Source organism: Triturus cristatus, chromosome 9 (genome assembly GCF_964204655.1).
Source record: "Triturus cristatus chromosome 9, aTriCri1.1, whole genome shotgun sequence".
In the NCBI taxonomy this organism is placed as follows: domain Eukaryota; kingdom Metazoa; phylum Chordata; class Amphibia; order Caudata; family Salamandridae; genus Triturus; species Triturus cristatus.
The window spans coordinates 1,037,148,676-1,037,169,636 of NC_140592.1; the positions used below are offsets into that span (position 1 = coordinate 1,037,148,676).

Here is a 20,961-nt window from a genome sequence, read left to right on the forward strand (position 1 = left end):
TCTAGTTTCAGTGAGAGCTGATCGTGCACATCAAAGAAAATAGCTTTTATAAGCTAACTACATAAAAAAAAAAAAAAGAAATTCATAACTAGTAAAATTTGTAACATGGTCCAAAATTGCTATCTCAGGGCTCTAGTGATATTTGCAAAGTGACTCATCTTTTTGGCTTTGTGGCTTGAGAGAGAGCTAGAGAGAGAGAGATTGGTTGGTTGACTGTTCAGAGTCAAAATAGATTTGTTTTGATTTGTAGCAATATGCATAATCTTATTTACCACAGCATTTCAGAAAAACTGCGCTTTAAGGATTACCAAATTCTAACTATACAGGTCCATAATTTTCAACTCAAGAGTAGTGAAAAGGTTATTGAGAAGATCATGTCAATGTATAAAAAAAATCTTAGATCAACAATTGTGAAACCACAAATAGGTTTTAATGGAAAAATTCACTGAAAAGTGCCACAGTATCCATATTCTCTGTTTTGTATAAAGATATATATGAATTTCTGAAAAAAGTTCCTTTGAAAATAAATCTACAATATGCCCAAAAAAGTAAAAAAAAAAAAAGTAAAAAAAGGGAAGGAGGGGCGGGGGAATTCATATTTAGTTTATACCCTAAAATGAAACAAAAACAATTAAAAGACAAGCAAAAGTTAGTAGCCTGGAAATATGTGCTATGCCTTTTTGGTACAACCTGATCAAAATAGTTTATATGCGCTCAAATTATTGGAAACTTTACTTCTGATTGAGGTTACACTACAGGAACGGTTGCATTTTAAATAAGGAAACAATAGCAGTTGTGGGTTTTCAACTTATTTGTTACCAAGTAATTTTTTTTCAAAGCTGATTAAATCATAGATTATAAACAACCTAAACGGCTTTAAGAAATCAGAACGCTTTCATACATATTCCACCAAAACATCTTGTAGTAGTGCTTGCACTTCCCTGTTGAACCATCAGAATTTAATTACTTTGGATCGAATTATTACCAAACATTACACAATAAAATTAGAGGTGCTCTGGTACAAATTATTTTTACAGTCTTTAAACCAAGTAACAGTCAAACATGCACCTAAACAGGACACCTGTGTCTTAAACACAGCATTCTAACAGAACAACCTCAGTGCCAAGACCTTGGTTTTAAAAGTTTGTTTATATGAAATTTAGAGTTCTTCTGAATTTTGTTCCTCATCCTCTAAAGAATCCTGTTTATACAGGAAGGTAAGAAGAAAAAGTGCTATGTCCATAGATGACCAATAAGCAGTGTGTGACGTCACTGCTGACCAGTATCTGCTTTCCACAAGACCTTCTCGTAGCTCAAAATCAATCCTGTGCTCCAGCTCCACTAGAGAAAAAAAAAGAAAGGTATATCAGCTTATGATGTCTAGACCCCAAACAGTTATCAAAATCAGTGGACATCTATCACATTTTTTTATGTCATAAAATGTCATACAGCTAAATGAAGTGGTGAGGCTTTATTATTGTCAGTACTTGTGGCCCAACTCGTCAACTAGGTCTGTACTCCATATTATGCTTTTCCTCTCTTTGAGTCCAATTCAAAAAGGCAGAAATCTTATTCCTCAGGATTACCTATACCAAATGTTTGTAGGAAAGAAATGTAAATCCTCCATTTATCCATTGATTTTAAATTTTTCTTTCTATTTAGCGATGCCTAGAGATCCTTCAAATTACCGGGGTTGTACAATGTAGAATTAATTCATGAATTCACAAGTGAAATAAACATGTAAATTACAAAAGATAAATATAGAACAAACAGCACCCAAAAGTGAGCCATGTCAGATTTCAGATCTGAAGAATTTTGAAGTAAAGTAATTATAACATAACACAATGTACGATCAAGCATTGGCAAGTAGGAAAAAATGTAAAATCAATAGTTGAATGGAAGATTTTAATTTGTTTTCATTTTTTTCTCCTAAAGTCAATAATTAGACCACTTCTGCCAGTACTTAATGGACTAAACGCATTACTTAAACAAAATTTTTATCTGATTCACAAAAGAATGTAAGGAGTATTTCTGGAAATGTATCCAACTCGTAGGCTTACACAAGTACTACTAATCATAAAACAGAATTGAGTGTATTTTTCCCCTCCGAGGTTGAAAATCAGAATCATCGCAACATTAAAAAATGTCTCCACTAGGATAGTGCTTCCCTATAAAGAAAGCAAAAGACACACAGATGGACAGAATGTAGAGCAATTCAAACATTTACCCCCCAGTCAATAGATCTGGGTTAAATCCATTGGTCTTTTGCTCACCATGCCACCCCAGTTTAGACCCAGCCATATACAAATCAGTCTTAAACCTGTGCCTCATGGGAACAGTGCAGCTGGAACTGCCAAGCCAGATGACACCGGTCCCAAAATGCTTGTTTCCAGTCCAGGGAGAACCTGGCCTGGCAGTTTGTACTGGACTACTCCCATGAGGAACAGGGTCAAGACTGATTTGCATATGGCTGGGTCTGAACTGGAATAGCATGGGGAGCAAACAAACAATGGATTTAGGCCCAAATCTCAGAACTGGGGTGAATGTTTGACATTGTGCAGCATCCTGTCCATCAATTTTTCTTTTTCCCTGTAGTAAAAAACATCCTTTAGTAAATAAGAGTTACTTTCCTACCCTGGAAACGTGTGGTGTATATACATGTATTTTTTATATTTGTTTGTAGGTTCTCCCCTACTACCACTGGTTGCCCACCCCAACATGTTCCCTGGCTCAATGTTAAAGGGACTATCCAGTTAAGAAAAAAACATTTGCGTCTTTTACCCAATCTTGCAGCAAGCATTCCAGAATGTCTGTTTGGGCTGAGACCTACTTGGCATCATTCACCAAATGGCCCCTTTAATTCTTATCCATTTATTATGGTGGAGAGTCTGCCATAGTTGTGTTTTTTTTCTCAAAGAAAGGAACTTTAAGGCTGTAGCTTTCCACAGTCTACCTCTTCGAATGAGGATTTGCAATTTAAATTGTGATCATTATTTTTAATGCACACCTAAATATCACTTGGATATTTAGATGGAAAAGTCTGAAAATTGCCCTTATTGATACCATCTTTTTTCCCCATCTTAGACAGGGTAAAGCACAAATACAAAAATATACTCAACCTATGTCGATTCAGCGATATAAATGAACTCTGTTCAATACGTATCTACGAAAGCACTTTTGTTTTAAAATGAATATTTGTCAATATTTTGCTGACTGGGTCATTCTCTCAAAACACAAGAAATCACAAAAAAATGAAAAAATGTTATAATGTGATACAGGTCACTAGTAAATGCAACGGCACCTTGACATTGAGGTGCACTATGAGCAAGTGCAAAGTCCTCGATGTCAGACATGAGCACCTCAAAACTCCTGTCATCAAGACTGGAGAATGATACAATGCTGAATGCCTGAATTTCAACCATGGGTGGAGACAATTTTGAGATTTGTGAATGACAGGCCTATACCTCCCATAGGTGGAGAAGGAAAAAACTGGACCTTTCTCTTTTCTGAATAAAGCATTCAGTGCAAGCTATTCGATAATTCTTCAGACAATTTCCTTTCCTGGCTCTGAGGCAACACCCCCCCTTCCATGTCCCTTACATCAAAATCTCATGAATAGATCTTAGAACTGTTAAAGGCGCACAGACTGTCCGACAGATCACATACCAGTGCCCTTTTGATATCTTCAATTTACAGGAAGGGCATCTGTCAAAGACAGCAAACAGAGTGATTGAAGTAAAAGGAGGGGAGAGAAACTGCAGGATCTGGCAGCATGATTGCCAACCTTTTGACACTTGTCCTTCATTTACTATCAGTATTAACCTCCAAATCATTCTCTTACTTGTAATATTCTAAATCACTCCGGTATCACACGGACAGTAACCTTAAATTCAGGAAATTTACTATACTACAGCAGATGCTCTGGCACACCGACTGAACTCAAGCAATGGTATGGTTTTGCTGTAATATGTGCATTTATAGAAAAACAAATTAATATTAAACTATTTCGGAGAACTGAAATAACACCTGCATAATCCAAATAAACCAATGTAGTGGAAAATCAAATGAAAAGAAATACAGTTTAGTGGAAAATAATGCAATCAGCAAAGAAATAAGTTGAAAGAAGATGTAGACCTCCTTGGGGAAATTAGAGTAGATAGCACAGTTTCAATATTAAAGTAGAAAAACAGAGGCATGACGGCAAAGGTAGAGAGGCTGCAGGCTATAGAAAGGTTCCAGACTAGTCAGGATAGAATGAGTCGAGAAACAAGAGTCAGGATATGGAAAGGCCCGGCAACAAAAAAGGAGCAGCAAGGAGGGGTTAATCAACTAATTTTATAAATGCGAGAAAAATAGCGGGTTTCGGAGAAGTTACCCCAAAAAAACCAAGGGAAGGGAAGAGTGGGAAAAACAAGAGAACAGCACTGGAAAGAGGGAATGAAGCTTGGGGTGAGAATAATCCAGCTGAACAGCCGTTTAAGAAAAAACTGTGAAATATCACCCAGAGATAAGACTTAGGACGGGAAGGAGGGGGAATCAAAAAGTATTGCTGAAAAGGTAGTACAAAAATCAAAAATAACACCATTCTGAAAATCAATGACATTTACACTTTAACAGTAAGATCATTTAAATCGCAATTAAATGAGGCCATTTTATTAACTGACTACCAAATAGAAAATTACATTCATGCTGAAAATTTCAATTGAACAGTTATGAGGAAATAGATTGTCAGAACTGGTACTCTATATGTTTTGCTATGAAATCACAAGGAATCATGTTTTGCGTCTGAGCAGATCATGTTTAAATCAAGAAAGATGAAAAGCTGGAGAACTGCATTTTTGCCTAAGTTTAAGGTGTTGTAAATAACAATGCAATTGCAGATAAAAAACAAAGCTGAGGCATACAAGAAGCATTGGCATAGTGGTGGCCAACATTGAAGCAGTCAGAATCAAATCCGAGGCCGGATCAGTGATGGTTATAAAACGTTAAAAGAACAACAAGGAAACAGGTAATGAAACAACCCCTTTTAACCATTATGATGTACTCAAGAATCCTCCACAGAACATACTTTTATATATAATAGAAATTTTGTATGACTAACATGTGGAGTCGAGTAAGCCAGAACTGCTGTGTGGAAAGCTCTGTGTGCCTGTAGAAGATTGATAAAATACAGTCTTCTTCTCTTCTCCATCTGTTCCGTCTTTTGTGGTCTCTGAGGATTGTAAAGTAACTGCACTAGAACGTGCAAATCTCGAGAACAACATCCCTCCAAGACCCTTTCCAATGCTAGCAGCACCTAGATTTAACACACAAACAAAACAAAGAGTCACAAATAAAGATGTACAACATCAGTTAGATGAACAAATAAGAAAGGAGCTGGCTAACGGATCATGACTGGACAACACAATTCACTTTAATCATAGTAATACAACAGCAAGTAAACAAGTATGACTGAATGACAGACAGAAAAGGCCACAAAGCAAGCTTTTAAGGAAAGGTACAAAGATCAGGGGTGCGGTATTCACATTGCTAGATGCACATGGCATATTGTTGGGGGTCAAAGACAAGTTTATATGTCCACTGGACACATAGGCACAATTACTTAACGCACAAACTTTTGGCTGCCAGTTTACAGTACCACAGTGCGGATCGTGAAAAAAGACTGCCTGCCACAAAGGCAGGGTTTGTATCCATGTGTATGTTATTCAAACATATATGTATGTGTGTGTGTGTGTATATGTGTGTGTGTGTGTGTGTGTATGTATATATATATATATATATATATATATATATATATATATATATATATATATATATATATATATATATATATATATATATATATGAAAAATTCATTAATGCAAGCCTTTACTATTACAGTGAGTGCTTTAAGTGACAGTGGTTCTACAATAAAAACATGCGAGATTCATGCAAAATTTAACAATTTTAGGATACTAATAATGCTATTAGAATGTGTTCTAATTATATACAGAAACATGAAAGCAAGCCTGGCAAGGGTTTGCTTTCAAAATAAAAAGCAAACAAAAAAATTGCAACTTGAAAATAATGTTTGCTGCAACTTTAAATACCATTTCAGTATCCGGAGCATAATTTAGTAAAAACTTGTTTGATGAAAATAAATTAGGGGCCCAATTTTGAAAGAATGTCACAAGAGAGCAAAATTATACATTTGCTCATGTGAAAATCGCCGATCTGCAAATTCACTATTTACCTGCCTCCCTTTTTTCCCCACTCTGAAAAACTAATTATTACTACCCTTGTTTGGAGTAAATGTCCATCCTTTTCCAATGTAGAAAAAGATTGGAGAGGAGTTGGGGTATAACGTTAAACACACAAGTGTGAGAGAGTGCACAGACTCACAAAGAATTCCATGCCTGAAACTATCACTTCTTGCTTACTTCCAGCCCCTTTACGTTTATTTGCTCAGAGGTGGCAAAATCAGAGCCGCGGTAAACCTTAATATATTATGAGCCTCAGCTTGATTGGAGAGGCTTTATCAAAACTCTGATGTAATGAGAGCGCTGCCATAATTTGTCAATTCACTGCCTGGCATAAGAGAAACTATCTTTTTTCAGGACAGCTGGATTTCTAAAGCATCTCATCCTTTGGGCACGTAGAAAAGTTTTGAAATTTCACACCCCTGTAAGAAAATCAGATCAATTCACTTAACGTATAGCTTATTTACACTTTCCTGTTCAGACTCCATGGATGCATGCCTGTTAATATTCATGAATTATTTTTCTAATAAAAATTCTACTTTTACTGTGAAGGCACTTTTAAAAACACTCTGAAAGGAACACAAAATTGAAAAATCTGACCATCATAGAATGAAAAAAGGGGATATCTTTTGATTTTTACGTAAGCAAAGAAAAAGTTACTTACCTTTGGTAACGCCTTACCTGGTAGAGACTATCTAGCTACAGATTACTTACCTTAGAATTATCTCCAGGTGTCAGACTGGATCCGGAAACATTTTCAAAAGCAGAGCGTTGGTAGATGGCGTTGTTCGGCCTTGCGTGGCATCATCGGAGAAGGAAGTAACGTGCATGGTGCCTATATGGGCACCACCCTAGCCCGCTGACGTCAGCTTTTTGTGACTTTCCATGCCAGGAGTGTGGAGCGACAAGGAACACAGACCACTGGTGTGGAAAACTAGGATCCTGCTAGGGTAGATCCCTGTCACTAGAAATCAGTTTGCAGAGTGGGGAGGATGGGTGAGTCGGTAAGGAATCTGCATCTAGTTAAGAGTATCTACCAGACAAGGTGTTACTGAATGTAAGAAAATTATTCATCTAATAGAGACTGCTAGCCTAAGATTCCTTACCTTAGATAATATACTCAAGCAAAACCTCCCCGGAGGTGGGTTTGTGAAAAGGATTCACACTAGAAAGTCCTGCAGGACCGAATGAGCAAAGTGCCCATCCTGATGGTCCTGACTGTCCAGGCTGTAATGCTGCGTGAATGTGTGTATGGAAGCCCACATTGCTGCCTGACAGATATCCAGGACCGGAACTACTCGTGCTAATGCAGTGGTCACAGCCTTAGCTCCGATGGAATGATCACGCACACCCTCGGGGAGGGGGGGGGGGGCGGTTGCTTCTTGACAAATGTGTAGCAGAACTTAATGCAGAGCACGAGAAATTGTCTGCTTCTGCACAGCCTATCGCTTCTTCACTCCAAAATACCCCACGAATAGTTGGTCGTCCACCCGGAACTCTTTGGTGTGGTCAAGGTAGAATGACAAAACACTTTTTAGGTCCAGATGGTGAAGTCGCTCCTCTTTCTTGGAGGGAAGTAGCAGATCGTAAAAAGTAGGCAGGGTGATGGACTGGCCTACATGAAAGGTAGTGGCACAGTTTGGCAGAAAGAAGCTCTAGTATGAAGAACCAGCCTGGCTGGGTAGATGTTCAGGTACGGAGACTTGGATGACAAAGCCTGAAGCTCACTGAACCTCCGTGCATATGTTTTTGCCGCCAACAAGGCAGTCTAGATAGTAAGGAGCCTGAGAGGACAACTGTGCATTGGCTCAAAGGGAGCAGATGAAGGTGCCACTGAGGCATGATGAAGGACAAAGGTGGAAACGTGTTGCAAAGTTTAAGAACCTATTTACAAGAGGGGATTTGTAGAGGGATGGCTGATCAGGCAACCGCAGAAAGGCTGATATAGCAGAAAGATAGCCCCTTTAGGGTGCCCAGAGCAGAGCCCTGCTGGGCAACAGAAAGGATAAAGAGAAGGAGAGAAAGACCCGACAGAGGGGAGCAAAAAGAGGGTCACCCTGTTTCTCTGCACACAATGCCACAAACTTACCCCAATGGCAACCATATACAGTCTTGGTGGAGGGACACCTGGCTGCCAAGATAACAGTACAGACTTCAGGCGGAAGGTCGAAAGCGGTCAACTTTCGCCACTCAATCTCCATGTATGAAGACGAAATGTTGACAAGTTCAGATGGAGAACCCTCCCCTGCTGATGTGACAGAAGATCCTCCAGAAGAGGCAGCCTGATGAAAGGACTGATAGCCATGCTAGCCTTCCACTGATAGTGGGCACAAAGGCTTTTAATGCCAGCAGGATCCCCCGGAGCACCAGTAGGTTCATAAGGAGTCCGGATTTCGCCAGAGACCAGAGGCCTCTAATCTGCACCTCTCCCATATACCAACCCCATCCCAGGAGTAAAACATCTGTCACCACTGTCAGACTTGGTTGGGGAAGGGAGAGGGGTCTGCCGCTGAACCACTCGCAGTGCATTAACCACCACTGCAGATCTTTTGCAGGTCCCTCCAAGATCTGGACCATGTTAGAGAGATTCCTCTGATGCTGCGCCCAGTGGAACTACAGATCCCACTACAGAGCCTGCATATGCCAGTGGGCATTAGTCACAAGCAGGATGCAGGAGACCATTAGGCTCAGCAGCTGGAGAGTCAGTCTCACCGAAAACGAGGTTTGAGGCCGAAATTTCAGTAACAGCTTAAATATACCGGACTCGCTGTTCGGGAGGATAGGCCCAAAACCGCACCATGTCCAGAACAACTCTGATGAAAGGGAACATCTGAGAAGAAGTTAGGTGTGACTTCGGCACATTGATAGTAAATCCCAGAGAGTGCAGGAGGTCCGCCGTAGTCTGGAGGCGGGAGACAACAGCCTAGGGTGAGCCAGCCTTTTTTTTAAAAAAACTTTATTTTTATTGATTATCAAAAACAAAGACAAATGATTTATCCGTTATAGTCGTCCTTGGTAATTACAACATATACATGGCATTGTCATGCAAATATCCCATTGAAATAAAAGAAGGTAGTATGCAATATGACCAAACACTGATTCATACAGTACATGTTTTTACAACTTACGAAATGCTGATCAGATTTCTGAATGATCCCTCCATATCTATCGATGCAGCAGACTTTGGCCGCTAAGCCGATGCTGTCTTTATCCCAAAGGAACAGAAATTTGCTGAAGTGGTGTGAGAGAGGTGGTGTTGGATCCAGCAGTGCAATATGATGCCTATTATGACTGGTCAGTGTGGAAGCCAGATGTCCTATCCTATACCCGTGGGTAATACACCCAAGCTGGACTGAGAGGCGGTGGAGTTGCATAGGGTGTCTATATATACCTTGTAGGGGCCCCAGATATCCTTGGGGCGGGCTATGCTCGGTAACATGCTGGAGTAGATCTCGCTATTTGTACTGCAGTGAGCTAAACTGCTCAACCAGCCTTGCGACGTAGGAGAAACTTTGCTGCCCCAGTGTAATGCGATCTCTCGTTTTGCCAATAGGAGGCCAAGGGATGCAAGTTTCCGAACAGCTTTAGGAAAATTAACCGTGTAACCCAAAAGCGCCACTTCCGGAATAGGAACCAGTGTGAGCCCTAGAATGTTCCCTAATGTTTTGTGCACCAGTTCCCAGTAGGGGCGTATGCAGGGGCACGTCCAGGTCAGATGGGCAAAATCAGCATGCTGAGCGCCGCATTTCCGGCATGTGTGCGGCCTATTGGGGTCAATTTCATGCATCTTAGCCGGTGTCATGTAAATTCTACGCAGAAATTTATAGTGTTCAATGAGATATCCTTTGTGGCTCTACAACAGACGACCCACTGGTCGTCCGTAATTGGATGACCCAGATTAGCCTCCCATTCTGCACGAAGCCTGTCATCTATGATAGAGACCTGTGCTATACAAAGTTTATAAAGTTTGGAAACTATATGCACTCCGCTCTTAATCTCAATGAGGAGAGATAATGGTGCGAATGAGTCAGGCTCCAAAGGAAAGCCAACGATCGTGGCATGCAGTGCTGAGTATAGTCGCTTAAGAACAAATTTATCCATGAAGGTGGCATCTTGGAAGCGAGCTTCCTCAGTGGCCGTGAAAATGTCAAACTCAGTCAGTGTGCGTTGCCCAAGTTTCTCACCTGTTATTGGGAGCCAACGGGCATTCGGAAGCGGAATGGCCGATGAGTACAAAACCGAAGTGCCAGTATAGCGATGAAGCATGCTCCACGCCCAGCTAGTGGTCGAGACCGTCTGTATGTCAACTGGATCCCTGGGTTCGCCCTTGGGCAAAACGGAAGCAAGGCGCACAGGGAGAACAAAATCAGCCTCTGGGCGCAGAAATGGGAACCTGGCGTCTGGGTGGTACCAAGCAAAGGCGAAACTACATTGTGCCACTAGGTAGTATAAGTAAAAGTCTGGCACTCCTAATCCACCCCTATCATATGGTAAAGTGAGTATCCTCCAGCGAACACGCAGCCGCCCGCCATCCCAGACCAGCCGGATAAGATGGGATCGTAGTAATAAAAAGAAACTGTGTGTGAGGGGAATGGGGATATTTTAAAAAAGATATAAGAATTTAGGTAGGACAATCATCTTAATGATAGCGATTCTGCCTGCAATGGACAGAGGGAGACGTAACCATCTCTCCAGCTTCTCAACTGCTTGTCCATAATTAAGGCAAATAATCTGGACCGGATCCAAGTGTACATGGATACCCAGATATTTGACGGAATCCGAGCACCATTCCAAGGGAAATTCACAAGCCCAAGGGGTCGTGCTAGTGGTTAAGGGAAAAATAATTGATTTGTGCCAATTAATACGTAATCCAGAATGCTGCCCAAAGGGAAGGATTTCCCGGATGAGCAGGGCCAGGTTCAGGTGTGGCTCCCTGACATAGAGGATAGTATCGTCGACGTATAATAAAACCAAAAGGGGGCCTGTATTAAATTGCAGTCCTCTATGGAGATGTTGTTCCTGAAAGTGCCGTATTAAGGGATCCATGGCTAGAATGAATAAAAGGCGACAGAGGACATCCCTGACGTGTGCCGCAGGTCAGCGAGAAGGAGTCAGATAGGGTACCGTTTATGCGAAGCCTTGCCGTTGGACGACTATATAATAAGCCTGTAGTGGCTATAAAGCCAGCTGGCATACCCATACGACGCATGATGGATACTAAAAAGGGTCACTCGAGTGTGTCAAAGGCTTTTTCTGTGTCAAGGAGAACTGCCGCAGCAGGAGTCTCGGGGTTTATTCTATGTAAAACCGCGAACAAGGTCCTCAAATTTAAGGAGGTCGAGCGATGTGGGACAAAGCCAGATTGTGATTGGGAGATGATGAACTCCATTAATTGCGAAAGTCTATTAGCAACAATTTTAGGGAGTATTTTATAATCTACATTTATTAGCGAAAGTGGCCTGTATGATCCGCAAAGAGAGGGGTCTTTACCGGGCTTAGGAAGGAGAAGGATAACGCTTCGCTTAATGAGGGAGGCAGGATCTGTTTTGCCAGGGCATCAGCATATACTTCAATCAATTTCGGTGCCAGAAGGTTCGAAAAGGCCTTATAAAACTCCTCTGTAAAGCCATCAAGGCCGGGGGCTGAGGAGTTAAGAAACACCTTTATAGCACCATGTATCTCATTCACAGTGATGGGTTCTGCCAGCAATTCCTGCATATTTTTTTCTAGGTAGACTAAGGCAATCTCTGAGAGATAATCCTCCTGTGCGGTTGTGTTACTGCCCTGTCTAGAGGCACATAACGTGGTGTAGTACGACAGGAATTCATCCCTGATATCAGTGGGAGTCGTAAGTAGAGTCCCATTACGGATCTCAGTGATGCATGCTTTGCTGTGGTGGGGCCTGAGGGCATGAGCTAATGTGCGTCCTGGGCGATCACCCTCTCCATAACGTCGGGCAGTTTGATATTTACCCAAGTAAAGGATCTCGCGATCCGCTGTTTCTCTGTATTCTGACAGGAAGGCCAGCCTCCTGCCTTGCGAGGGGGATGAGGGAACATGCTGCGACTCGTTGTCCAGAGCCGCTACTTCCCCCTCAAGCCTGGTCAGTGTTGTGCGTAGAGCTTTGAGTACCCCTGCATGTTTGGAGATGCATACACCACGGATGTAGGCTTTGAACCCCTCCCACAGCACAGCTCAGGAGCTCACCGAGCCAGTGTTAATAGTGAAGTAGTCCTCTATAGCCTCTCTGAACTCGTTAAAGAAAGGTCGTCTAGGAGCGCACGACCAGGGAAGTACCACAGCCTCTCCAACCCCTCGGGGCATGGGACTCGGAAACAAAGTTGGACCGGGGAGTGGTCCGAATACGTTCTAGGAAGTGTATTTAACATCTGATACCAGGGGGACACACCAGGGGAAATCAACCAGAGATTGATCCTGGTCCATGTGTTGTGATGCCCTGAATAATGTGTGTAATTAGTAGTAGTAGGATAGAGCCTGCGCCATATGTCTATCAATGAAAACTGGTCGCACAAGTCGACCAAAGCACACCGCGCACTAGGTTTTGTATCTGGAGAGGCGGATGTACTATCCATGTCGGTATTTAGAAGGAGATTGAAATCCCCACCTATCATAATCAGAGTGGGTTCTAGTTTGGAAAGTTGTGTGGGCAGTGTATGAAAAAATTCCGGGGAATCAGTGTTGGGGGCATAGACACACATCAAAGTGACCCTGTGACCCATCATGCACCCTATGACAATAGTATACCGGCCCTCCTTATCATTTACAACTAAGTGGCAGCTAAAGGGGACTCACTTACGTATAAGCACTGCCGTGCCTCTCACATAATTACTAAAATTGGCAAAATACCTGTGGGCACCCCAGCTCGAAGCAAAACGTGCAGTATCTGAAACCGGTAAGTGTTTCTCTTGCAGGAAGGCAACGTCTATATTATGCCTGACTAAGTAATGCACCACCTGCCGTCGTTTACGCTGGTTATTGAGACGTCGGACATTTCACGACAACAGGGACAAATTGGAGGGACCAGTGATCAAACCTGGCTGCGCCATCCGTGAGCTTTAAAAAGTCTAAATAGGTTGAATGCTATTTTGAAATCAGTGAACCTGGAACAAGGACAACAAGGACGATAATCAATAATGAAGGCAATTGACCCTACCCTTAACCCCCCCCCACCACCCAGCCTTACTACAAACAAGGCAAGGCATTCCCCATCCTGTAAACAAAAAACAGAGTACCAATTGACTTTATAGTGGAACAGAACTACTACAAATAGGTACATTAGGACCAACCAGAACAAACCAAGGGTATCAACCAGGGGGGGTGGCAACACCATGTCAGACGACCAACTGTTAAGTACATATTAAACCGGATCATAATGTAATCCCCATGTAGTCCAAGTAACAAAAAGGGCAACAACACATCAATGTCACCCAACACCAGAGCCTGAGAATAGATCCAAACTTGCAACGGAGCCACAATGCGGAGGGGATGGGCCGCCTCTGTCCTCGCGCGACTGGTCATTGTTGCTCTTATAGGTACGGCAGAAGTTCCTGGACCTCATTAGGATTGTCAAAAATACGTACCCCAACCTCTACCCTGAGCCGTGCGGGATATAGCATGCCGTATTTGAGGCCGAGATTTCGGAGGGTGGTCCTTAGTGTAGTAAATTAGCGACTGGCCTCCTGCACCATAACCGTGAAGTCTGAGCCCTGCCAGGTAGTGTCCCCACGTTCTCTGGCCAGGCGCAGACCTGTTGCCCAATCCCAGAAGTTCATGATACGGGCTATCAGAGGGCGAGGAGGGAGGCCCGGGTTAGGTCGAGGTCCCAAGGTGCGATGGGACCGCTCCACCACAAATCCAGGTGTGAAAGACTCCCTCCCGAACAAGTCCGATAGCAGAGTTTCAACAAAGAGGTCCAGGCGACCCGTGGCGGTGGACTCCGGAACCCCAAGGATACGAACATTATTGCATCGGCTGCGCACTTCGAGGTCTTCATTCTTTATGGCTACTTCTTTCAGTATGCGCTCCATTCTGTCTAATTGTTTTGTCGCTTGCGCAGTGCCATCCTCAATGTCGGAGATCCGTACCTCCGCCACGTCGAGATGCCTATTGTGTGCCTGGATTTTGGTGCCCATTGACAAGCATTTTGTCAAGGGAGTCAAAGCAGCTATCTAAAGACCGAAAGCCAGCTCTCATCTCCTGTAACCACTCAGCTGGAGGGGCCGCGGTAGCTGCGTCACGATCAGGGCTTGGGCCACGTTCCGCCCTCTTCAGCTGTCTTCTCCGCAAATTTTTCAATTGGGAGTGTCCTTTGTTTCAGGTCTTTGCGACCCATGCCGCTGGACAGTATATGGGATCTGGTCTGCTAGCCGTGGACGCCCCAAGGATGCTGCAGGATGCGTCACTGGAGCCGTGACAAAGAGGACCCCACTGGGCCGCTACAGAATCACTGAGCCTTGAGGATACCACCGCAATTAGGAAAGTGCCCGCCACAGCACAGTCACCCCTACAGCAAAATCCGGGCCCCTAGCACCGGTATGCAAGCTGACGTTACTCTCTTAGTAGCGCTGCAACTAGGGGGGGCAACATCTATTATGCCAGACCGGCCCGTGGACTGTGGGCCGAGGGTGAGGCTTCAGGGGTTCAAAGACTTGTGCGTAATTCAGCAGAGGGCCAGGAACCAGCAACTTAAAAGGGCCAGAGAATGCTAGACTTTACTTAAGGGAGAAATTGAGTTGGCGCAGTTCTAGGATAGGACAAAGGCCTCCGTCCTTCTTGGGAACCAGAATATAGCGGGGATAACAACCACAACCTACTTCTGGCATCGGCACCCGGTCTATGGTGCCCGTGGCCAAGAGAGCCATCACTTGCTGACGGAGCAAGGAGAGACGGTCATCCGTAAGCAAGTGGGTGGGGTGGGTGGGGGAGGGGAGTCACAAAGGGAAGGGAGGAGAGTAGCCCCTTTGAAGAACTCCGTGGTCTGATGTTATGCTATCACCTGCCCCGCAGGAGGTCGATATCTTGCTTCCCACTGGGTTTCCATGATGGTAGGAAGGAAAACTAAAGGGGTTTGGAGGCTGCGGCTACCGGGCGTATGCTGGGCTGGCCCTTCCTCTGGCTGAATGACTATGTATCTGTGGGTATCACATCCTCGGCCACGAGCAGCCTGGAAAGCATGCTCCCCATGGTGGCTGGGCTGGTAAATATGCCGCATGTTCATTTGAACTACATTGCAATGACCCACTATGCTTATTGGAAGACAATTTCAAGACAGCATCTTGGCTCTCGATGACTGTAGGAGGAGCTCATAGTTCAATTACAAGATATGGTCCACTCTAGAATTGACCTAGATCCAGAGATAAGTAGCCACAGGGAAGATGCCAGCAATTGGATTTTCTGCTTGAGTCGAGTATGATTTGTGTTTTCGAAATATTTAGCTCATACCCAGAGACAGCCCCGAACCTCTAAGCCTCACTTCATACCTAATCAATAGCTTGGAGGGGGTTTGAGGAGTATATTACAACAGCGTCTGCATATTGCCTGATTCACTTCCACCTGACCGGCTGGATCCTTAATGAGGAGCTGAAGATAGGGTTCAATATAAAGAGCAATTATCATGCAAATACGGCTGCCCAGTAAATCGGCAACATTTAAAAACTGCTACTGCTGCATTAGTATGGCTGGCGGTATCTCTGCCCAGAACAATGCCATGTTGCTGCAGGACTAAACACTGGATCAAAGAGGCAAGATAAGCTGCTAACACCATGGCAATTATTTTGAAATATAAATGGATTAGGGTGATAGGTCAATACGACTCTCTCTCTTCCGGTGACTTCTCTTTCTTTAGAAAGACTATAATGTTGGTATAGTTCCAAGACGCAGGAACTCCTCCATTAACATCTATACCAGCCACCAAATCAGTGAAGACAGGGAGAAGTAGCTCCATAATGGTTTTATAAAATTCCAGAAGAAATGTATCCTCCGCAGCTGCCTTCCCACCCGACAGAGATCTTACTGCCACATGGACTTCTTGGATAGTGATGAAGAGCTTGAATCTGGAGTAAGTCGAGACAGGCTAATCTTGCACCCTGTAGATACTAGTCTATCTCAGACTGCCTGGATGGCAATACATGGCCATAAATATATTCATAATAATCACTAAATTGTTTCAAATTAGCTTAAGTGCCATATTGGGAAGTACCTACTTTGTCCCGAATACAGTTTAGAGTTTCTATGCTTTCTTTTCACTATCTGATATGCTAACACTCTCCCCATATTCATATTGAAGCTCCTTATTAGGCTTATTACTAGCTGCCACACTTTCCCTGAGTCTTATATCCGGTAAGCAATGCGGTTTCAACATCTCTAGATAGATCAATTGCACATCAGAGCTTTTATCCAAGACTACTTGAGCATGATGTTGCTCCATCTCCTGACATACGCAACCTATGCATTTCATCCTTCTCAAAACTCATTATTTGAAGATGAACTGCAGAGTAACCCACCCCCCCCGTATGTAGGCCTTCTGTGTATTCTACACAATACACCGTTTATAGTAATGAATTCCCTGGTCATGCGGGTTCTACATTCTGAGTTAGAGAATTGATCAGGGAAAGACCAATCAATCGGGGTCAGCAAAGTGCAGCAAGGGTCTTAAAGCGCAGAAGGGCAGGGAGGGGGACGGCTCTGTTGAGTGCTGGGGTCATCCGAAAAGCCAGGTCTCGAGGTCCTTCCTGAACTGGAGCAGTGTAGGGATTTGCAGGAGGGGGAGGTTGTTCCAGGTCTTGGCTGCAGTTAGGAGAAGGACTTTCCTCCCGTTCTGGTCTTGTAGATGCGCGAGATGGTTGCCAGAGAGAGGTCAGCAGATCGGAGGTGTCTCTTGGGTGCATGGAAGGAGAGGCGGTTGTTTAGGTATGCTGGGCCGATGTTGTGGAGGGCCTTGTATACATGGATGAGGAGCTTAAAGGTTACTCGTAATTTTCGATGGGGAGCAGGTTGAGATCTTGGAGGTGTTGGGTGAAGTGGTTGTGATGGGGGGGGGATGTCTAGGATAAGTCTGGCTGCAGCATTCTGGACGGTCTGGAGTTTGCGTAGTAGTTTCTGGTTGATTCCGGTGTAGAGAGTGTTGCCGTAGTCCAGTCTGCTACTGATGAGGGCGTGCATGACCGTTTTTCTTGCTTCGGATGGGATCCACCTAAACGTTTTTTGGAGAATGTGGAGGGTGTTGAAGTAGGCCGAGGATACAGAGTTGATCTGGCGGTTCATTGTGAGCCATTAGTTCAGTATTATGCCGAGGTTTCCTGCGTGGTCTGTCAGAGTGGGGGGGTTTACGAGGGCGGGGGACCACCAGGTGTCATTTCATGCGGATGGGGTGGAGCCAAGGATGAGGACTTCTGTTTTCTAGGAGTTGAGTTTCAGACAGCTCTTCCATCAAGGTGGCAACGGCTTTCTTCCCTTCTTGGAAGTTGTGCTTGGAGATGCTGGGTTCTTTGGTGCGGGGGAGGATGAGCTGGGTGACGTCAGCATAGGTGACCATCTTGGGCCTGCGGGTTACGACGATGGTTGCGAGGGGGTCATGTAGAAGTTGAAGAGGGTGGGGCTGAGGGAGGATCCCTGGGGCACTCCACATCTGGTCTTCATTGGATCCGAGAGGTAGGTCTGACTCGCTGGGTTCTGCCTGTGATAAATGAGCATATCCAGTCAGGGGCCTTTCCGCAGATGCCGGTGATGTGGAGTCTGGTGGCTAGTGTGCGGTGGGAGACTGTGTCGAAGGTAGCCAAGAGGTCAAGGAGGATGAGAGCTGCCGTTTGGCCCTGGTCGAGGACGGAGCAGATGTCGGTGGCGGCGAGTAGAGTGGTCTTGGTAATGTGGTTGCTGTGGAATCTGGATTGGGAGATGTCCAGGACGTTGTTCGCTGCGATGAGGTTTGGCAGCTGGGTGTTGACAGCCTTTTTAATGACTGGCTGCGAAAGGAAGCAGGAAGATGGGCCTGAAGTTCTTGAGGTCCGTCGGGTCTGCAGAGGGTTTCTTCAGGAGGGGTTTGACTTCGGCGTGTTTCCAGTCATTGAGGAATGTGGCGGTTTCGATGACCAATGCCCCTCCCTACAAGTATAAGATAACTGCTATGAGACCAGCACAGGATTATTGTTTTATGTAATCTTAGGACACACATCAATACTAACACAATAAATCTATCTTGGTGCGATAAAGACCATAGCTATTGGAGAGCAATGTCTTTGTTGCAAAGAGAAGAAGGTGCAGCCAAGGCTATCCAGATTCAAGGTACTCCATACGTCAACCAAACGGTGGAACCAAGCGATCTCAGAGATAGATGCTCTAGTTTGACCATATTAGGGTGGACTGTTTGAATAGTAGTATCAACCTCATAATTCATAATGCAGTTGAAGTTGCCCAGTAGCAATCGATCCCATTACCAATCTAAAAGTTCCAAATGTAACCAGTCGAACAGTCCCGGATCATCACTATTCGGGCCATACACAATGCAAATAGTGAATGTCTTACAGGCAACCAACATCTGAGCTGCCGCCCATCTACCCTTAGAGTCAGAGGCACTTTTCAAAAGTTTATATTCAAATTGTCTGGAATTTAGTATAGTAACCCCTTTAATGTAAACTGACTGGCTGAAACAAGCTACATTATCAACCCCAGCTGCCTTAATAATAACTGATCCTTATAAGCCAGATGGGTCTCAGTTAAACAAAAAACGTGGGGCTTATTAGCAAATATTACCCTTCACTAAGCGTCGCTTAAAAAGACAATTGGGGCCAGCGACGTTCCAGCACATTAGCTTAAACTGAGACATAGTGTGCTTTTTATTTTTAAAGAATAAGTTTGTTGTAACACGTGTGGTGATAACCTTGTTGACAAAAGATAATGTGATCATTCCAGTTCATTTTTCCTTGCTTCCCTCGTCATACCCCCCTCCACAAAGCACAAAGAAAAACCCATGACACTTGCGAACCCCTCCCGCCCGCCCCCCGAGATTTGGGACCACCCTCTCCACAGTAGGGGGAAAAAACAATCCCACACTTTCAGCTGTCAGACCTCACAGCCCTTAGTGCACCTCTACCCCTGAAGCCCCATTCTTGCCACCACCCTAGTAAAAATCATAAATTTCAAAAAGCGAAAAATATTAAGAAACATTTTACACTCAACAAGGGCAAGAAGTAGTCCCTACTTCTTTAAGCAAATCACAGAACCAACAAAGTTCTCCTCCCACAGGAACACAACTCAATGAGCATCTAAGTGTCAGACTTCTGGCTGATACCCTGCCACTGCCTAAGGACCTTGGCGGTATCATCCTCTGTGAAGCAGGTGTCACACTTCCAATTACCCCAAGTGGCCAAATGATTCACGGAGGTTAGTCACAGCAAATACATTTCAGGTCTGCAATTGCATACTGTAAGTTCCGCTTGAGCAATACTAAAGTCTGGGTTCTCGAAGCATTTTCATGCCAGTTCTGACCCACCATGTGATGCACACCGACTGTCATCAATCGCCCAGAACCACTGCCGTCAATTATCTGCAAAGGTAACCGTTACTCCCTGTTGTGATATATGTGTTGCGCTGTCTATAAAGATCTGCACAGAAGTGTATGTTTTTCTCCTACACCTGCAATAGGTTAAAGACATGTTGCTCATAGGCCTCAGCTAAGTAGACCAATATCCATCATAGGCAATACTGAACAAATTAGACAGATTCCACTCTGTCCCTACACGAGACATCAGCGGCAATGAGTTTCCCCTTTACTGTGCAGAGATCAGAGAAGAAGATGGACCCCTTCAACCATGACACCATTTCTTTCTCAGTGGCTGTAAATCAGTCAAGACACATCTGTCACCAGCATAAACTGAGAATAAATTAGAATGGAGGATTTGTGAGTTGAACACACATGCAATACTGAATGCGCCTCATCCTTGATCTAACATGGAAGATCTAGACGTGACACACAGAAAATAATTCATGCAGGTGAAGGAAAGCAATAGCACTCTAGACTACACTAGCAAACATTTTTCGAAATGGAGAGCAGAAGTTTAGATAGGTCAAGAGTTCAAGTCATTTGAAGATGGTCTACCATCTGTGTAGGCTTGATAAGAAAGCGTTCAAGAATGGTCCCAGGTTGCTTGGAGATGCAAAAGGGATTGGTTAATTCTGATCACTAATACAACTAAACATCTAGCTGATGCACTTTTGATCAGTATTTAGATAGCAGAAGGGGCACTTAAAACCGTGACCCTAGTGTCAGTATACAAAACCAAACTGGCCGAGATCAGTAATGAGATCACAGAGAATACGGAGTACCTCATGAAACAGAAGATGACTAAACTACAAAAAGATATAAAGAAGTTTGACAGGGAGAAAGTATATCCATACCTGAAGGCTGATTTTACTGTCACAGAAGGTGAGACATCATCAACCGAAAGCCAGACATCTTGCAGAAGAACATCTTCCTCCAACAGCAACTCCAGCACGGATAGCAACAATGGGGGAAGGAGAGGCCAGATAATACCCATCATTGTTATCATGTCTACCACTGACTATGACACTGAATGTAACCGCCAACTGTCAGACAGGAAATACTATACTCCTATCTCCATTGATCCCACAAGACGTTTGAGCACTCAGATTACCTCTGTGGTATCAACAGCAGAATCCCAAGAGTATCAACAGAGTATACCCTACT

The 20,961-nt window shown here is 44.0% G+C and overlaps 1 protein-coding gene across 4 annotated transcripts in view; it reads right to left on the bottom strand.

The window, feature by feature from the left end:
- Nucleotides 1-408: 408 nt before the first annotated feature.
- The window catches only part of DDHD1 (DDHD domain containing 1), a 317,731-nt gene continuing 297,178 nt past the window's right edge, over nucleotides 409-20,961 (bottom strand). For all 4 annotated transcript variants that reach the window (XM_085626836.1, XM_085626837.1, XM_085626834.1 and 1 more), the window contains 2 exons: nucleotides 5,102-5,296; nucleotides 409-1,341 (listed from right to left, as the gene is read on the bottom strand). In XM_085626836.1, the coding sequence (XP_085482962.1) occupies nucleotides 1,160-1,341; nucleotides 5,102-5,296 (377 nt within the window). In that variant the 3' untranslated portion in view covers nucleotides 409-1,159. The remainder of the gene's footprint in view (nucleotides 1,342-5,101; nucleotides 5,297-20,961) is intronic.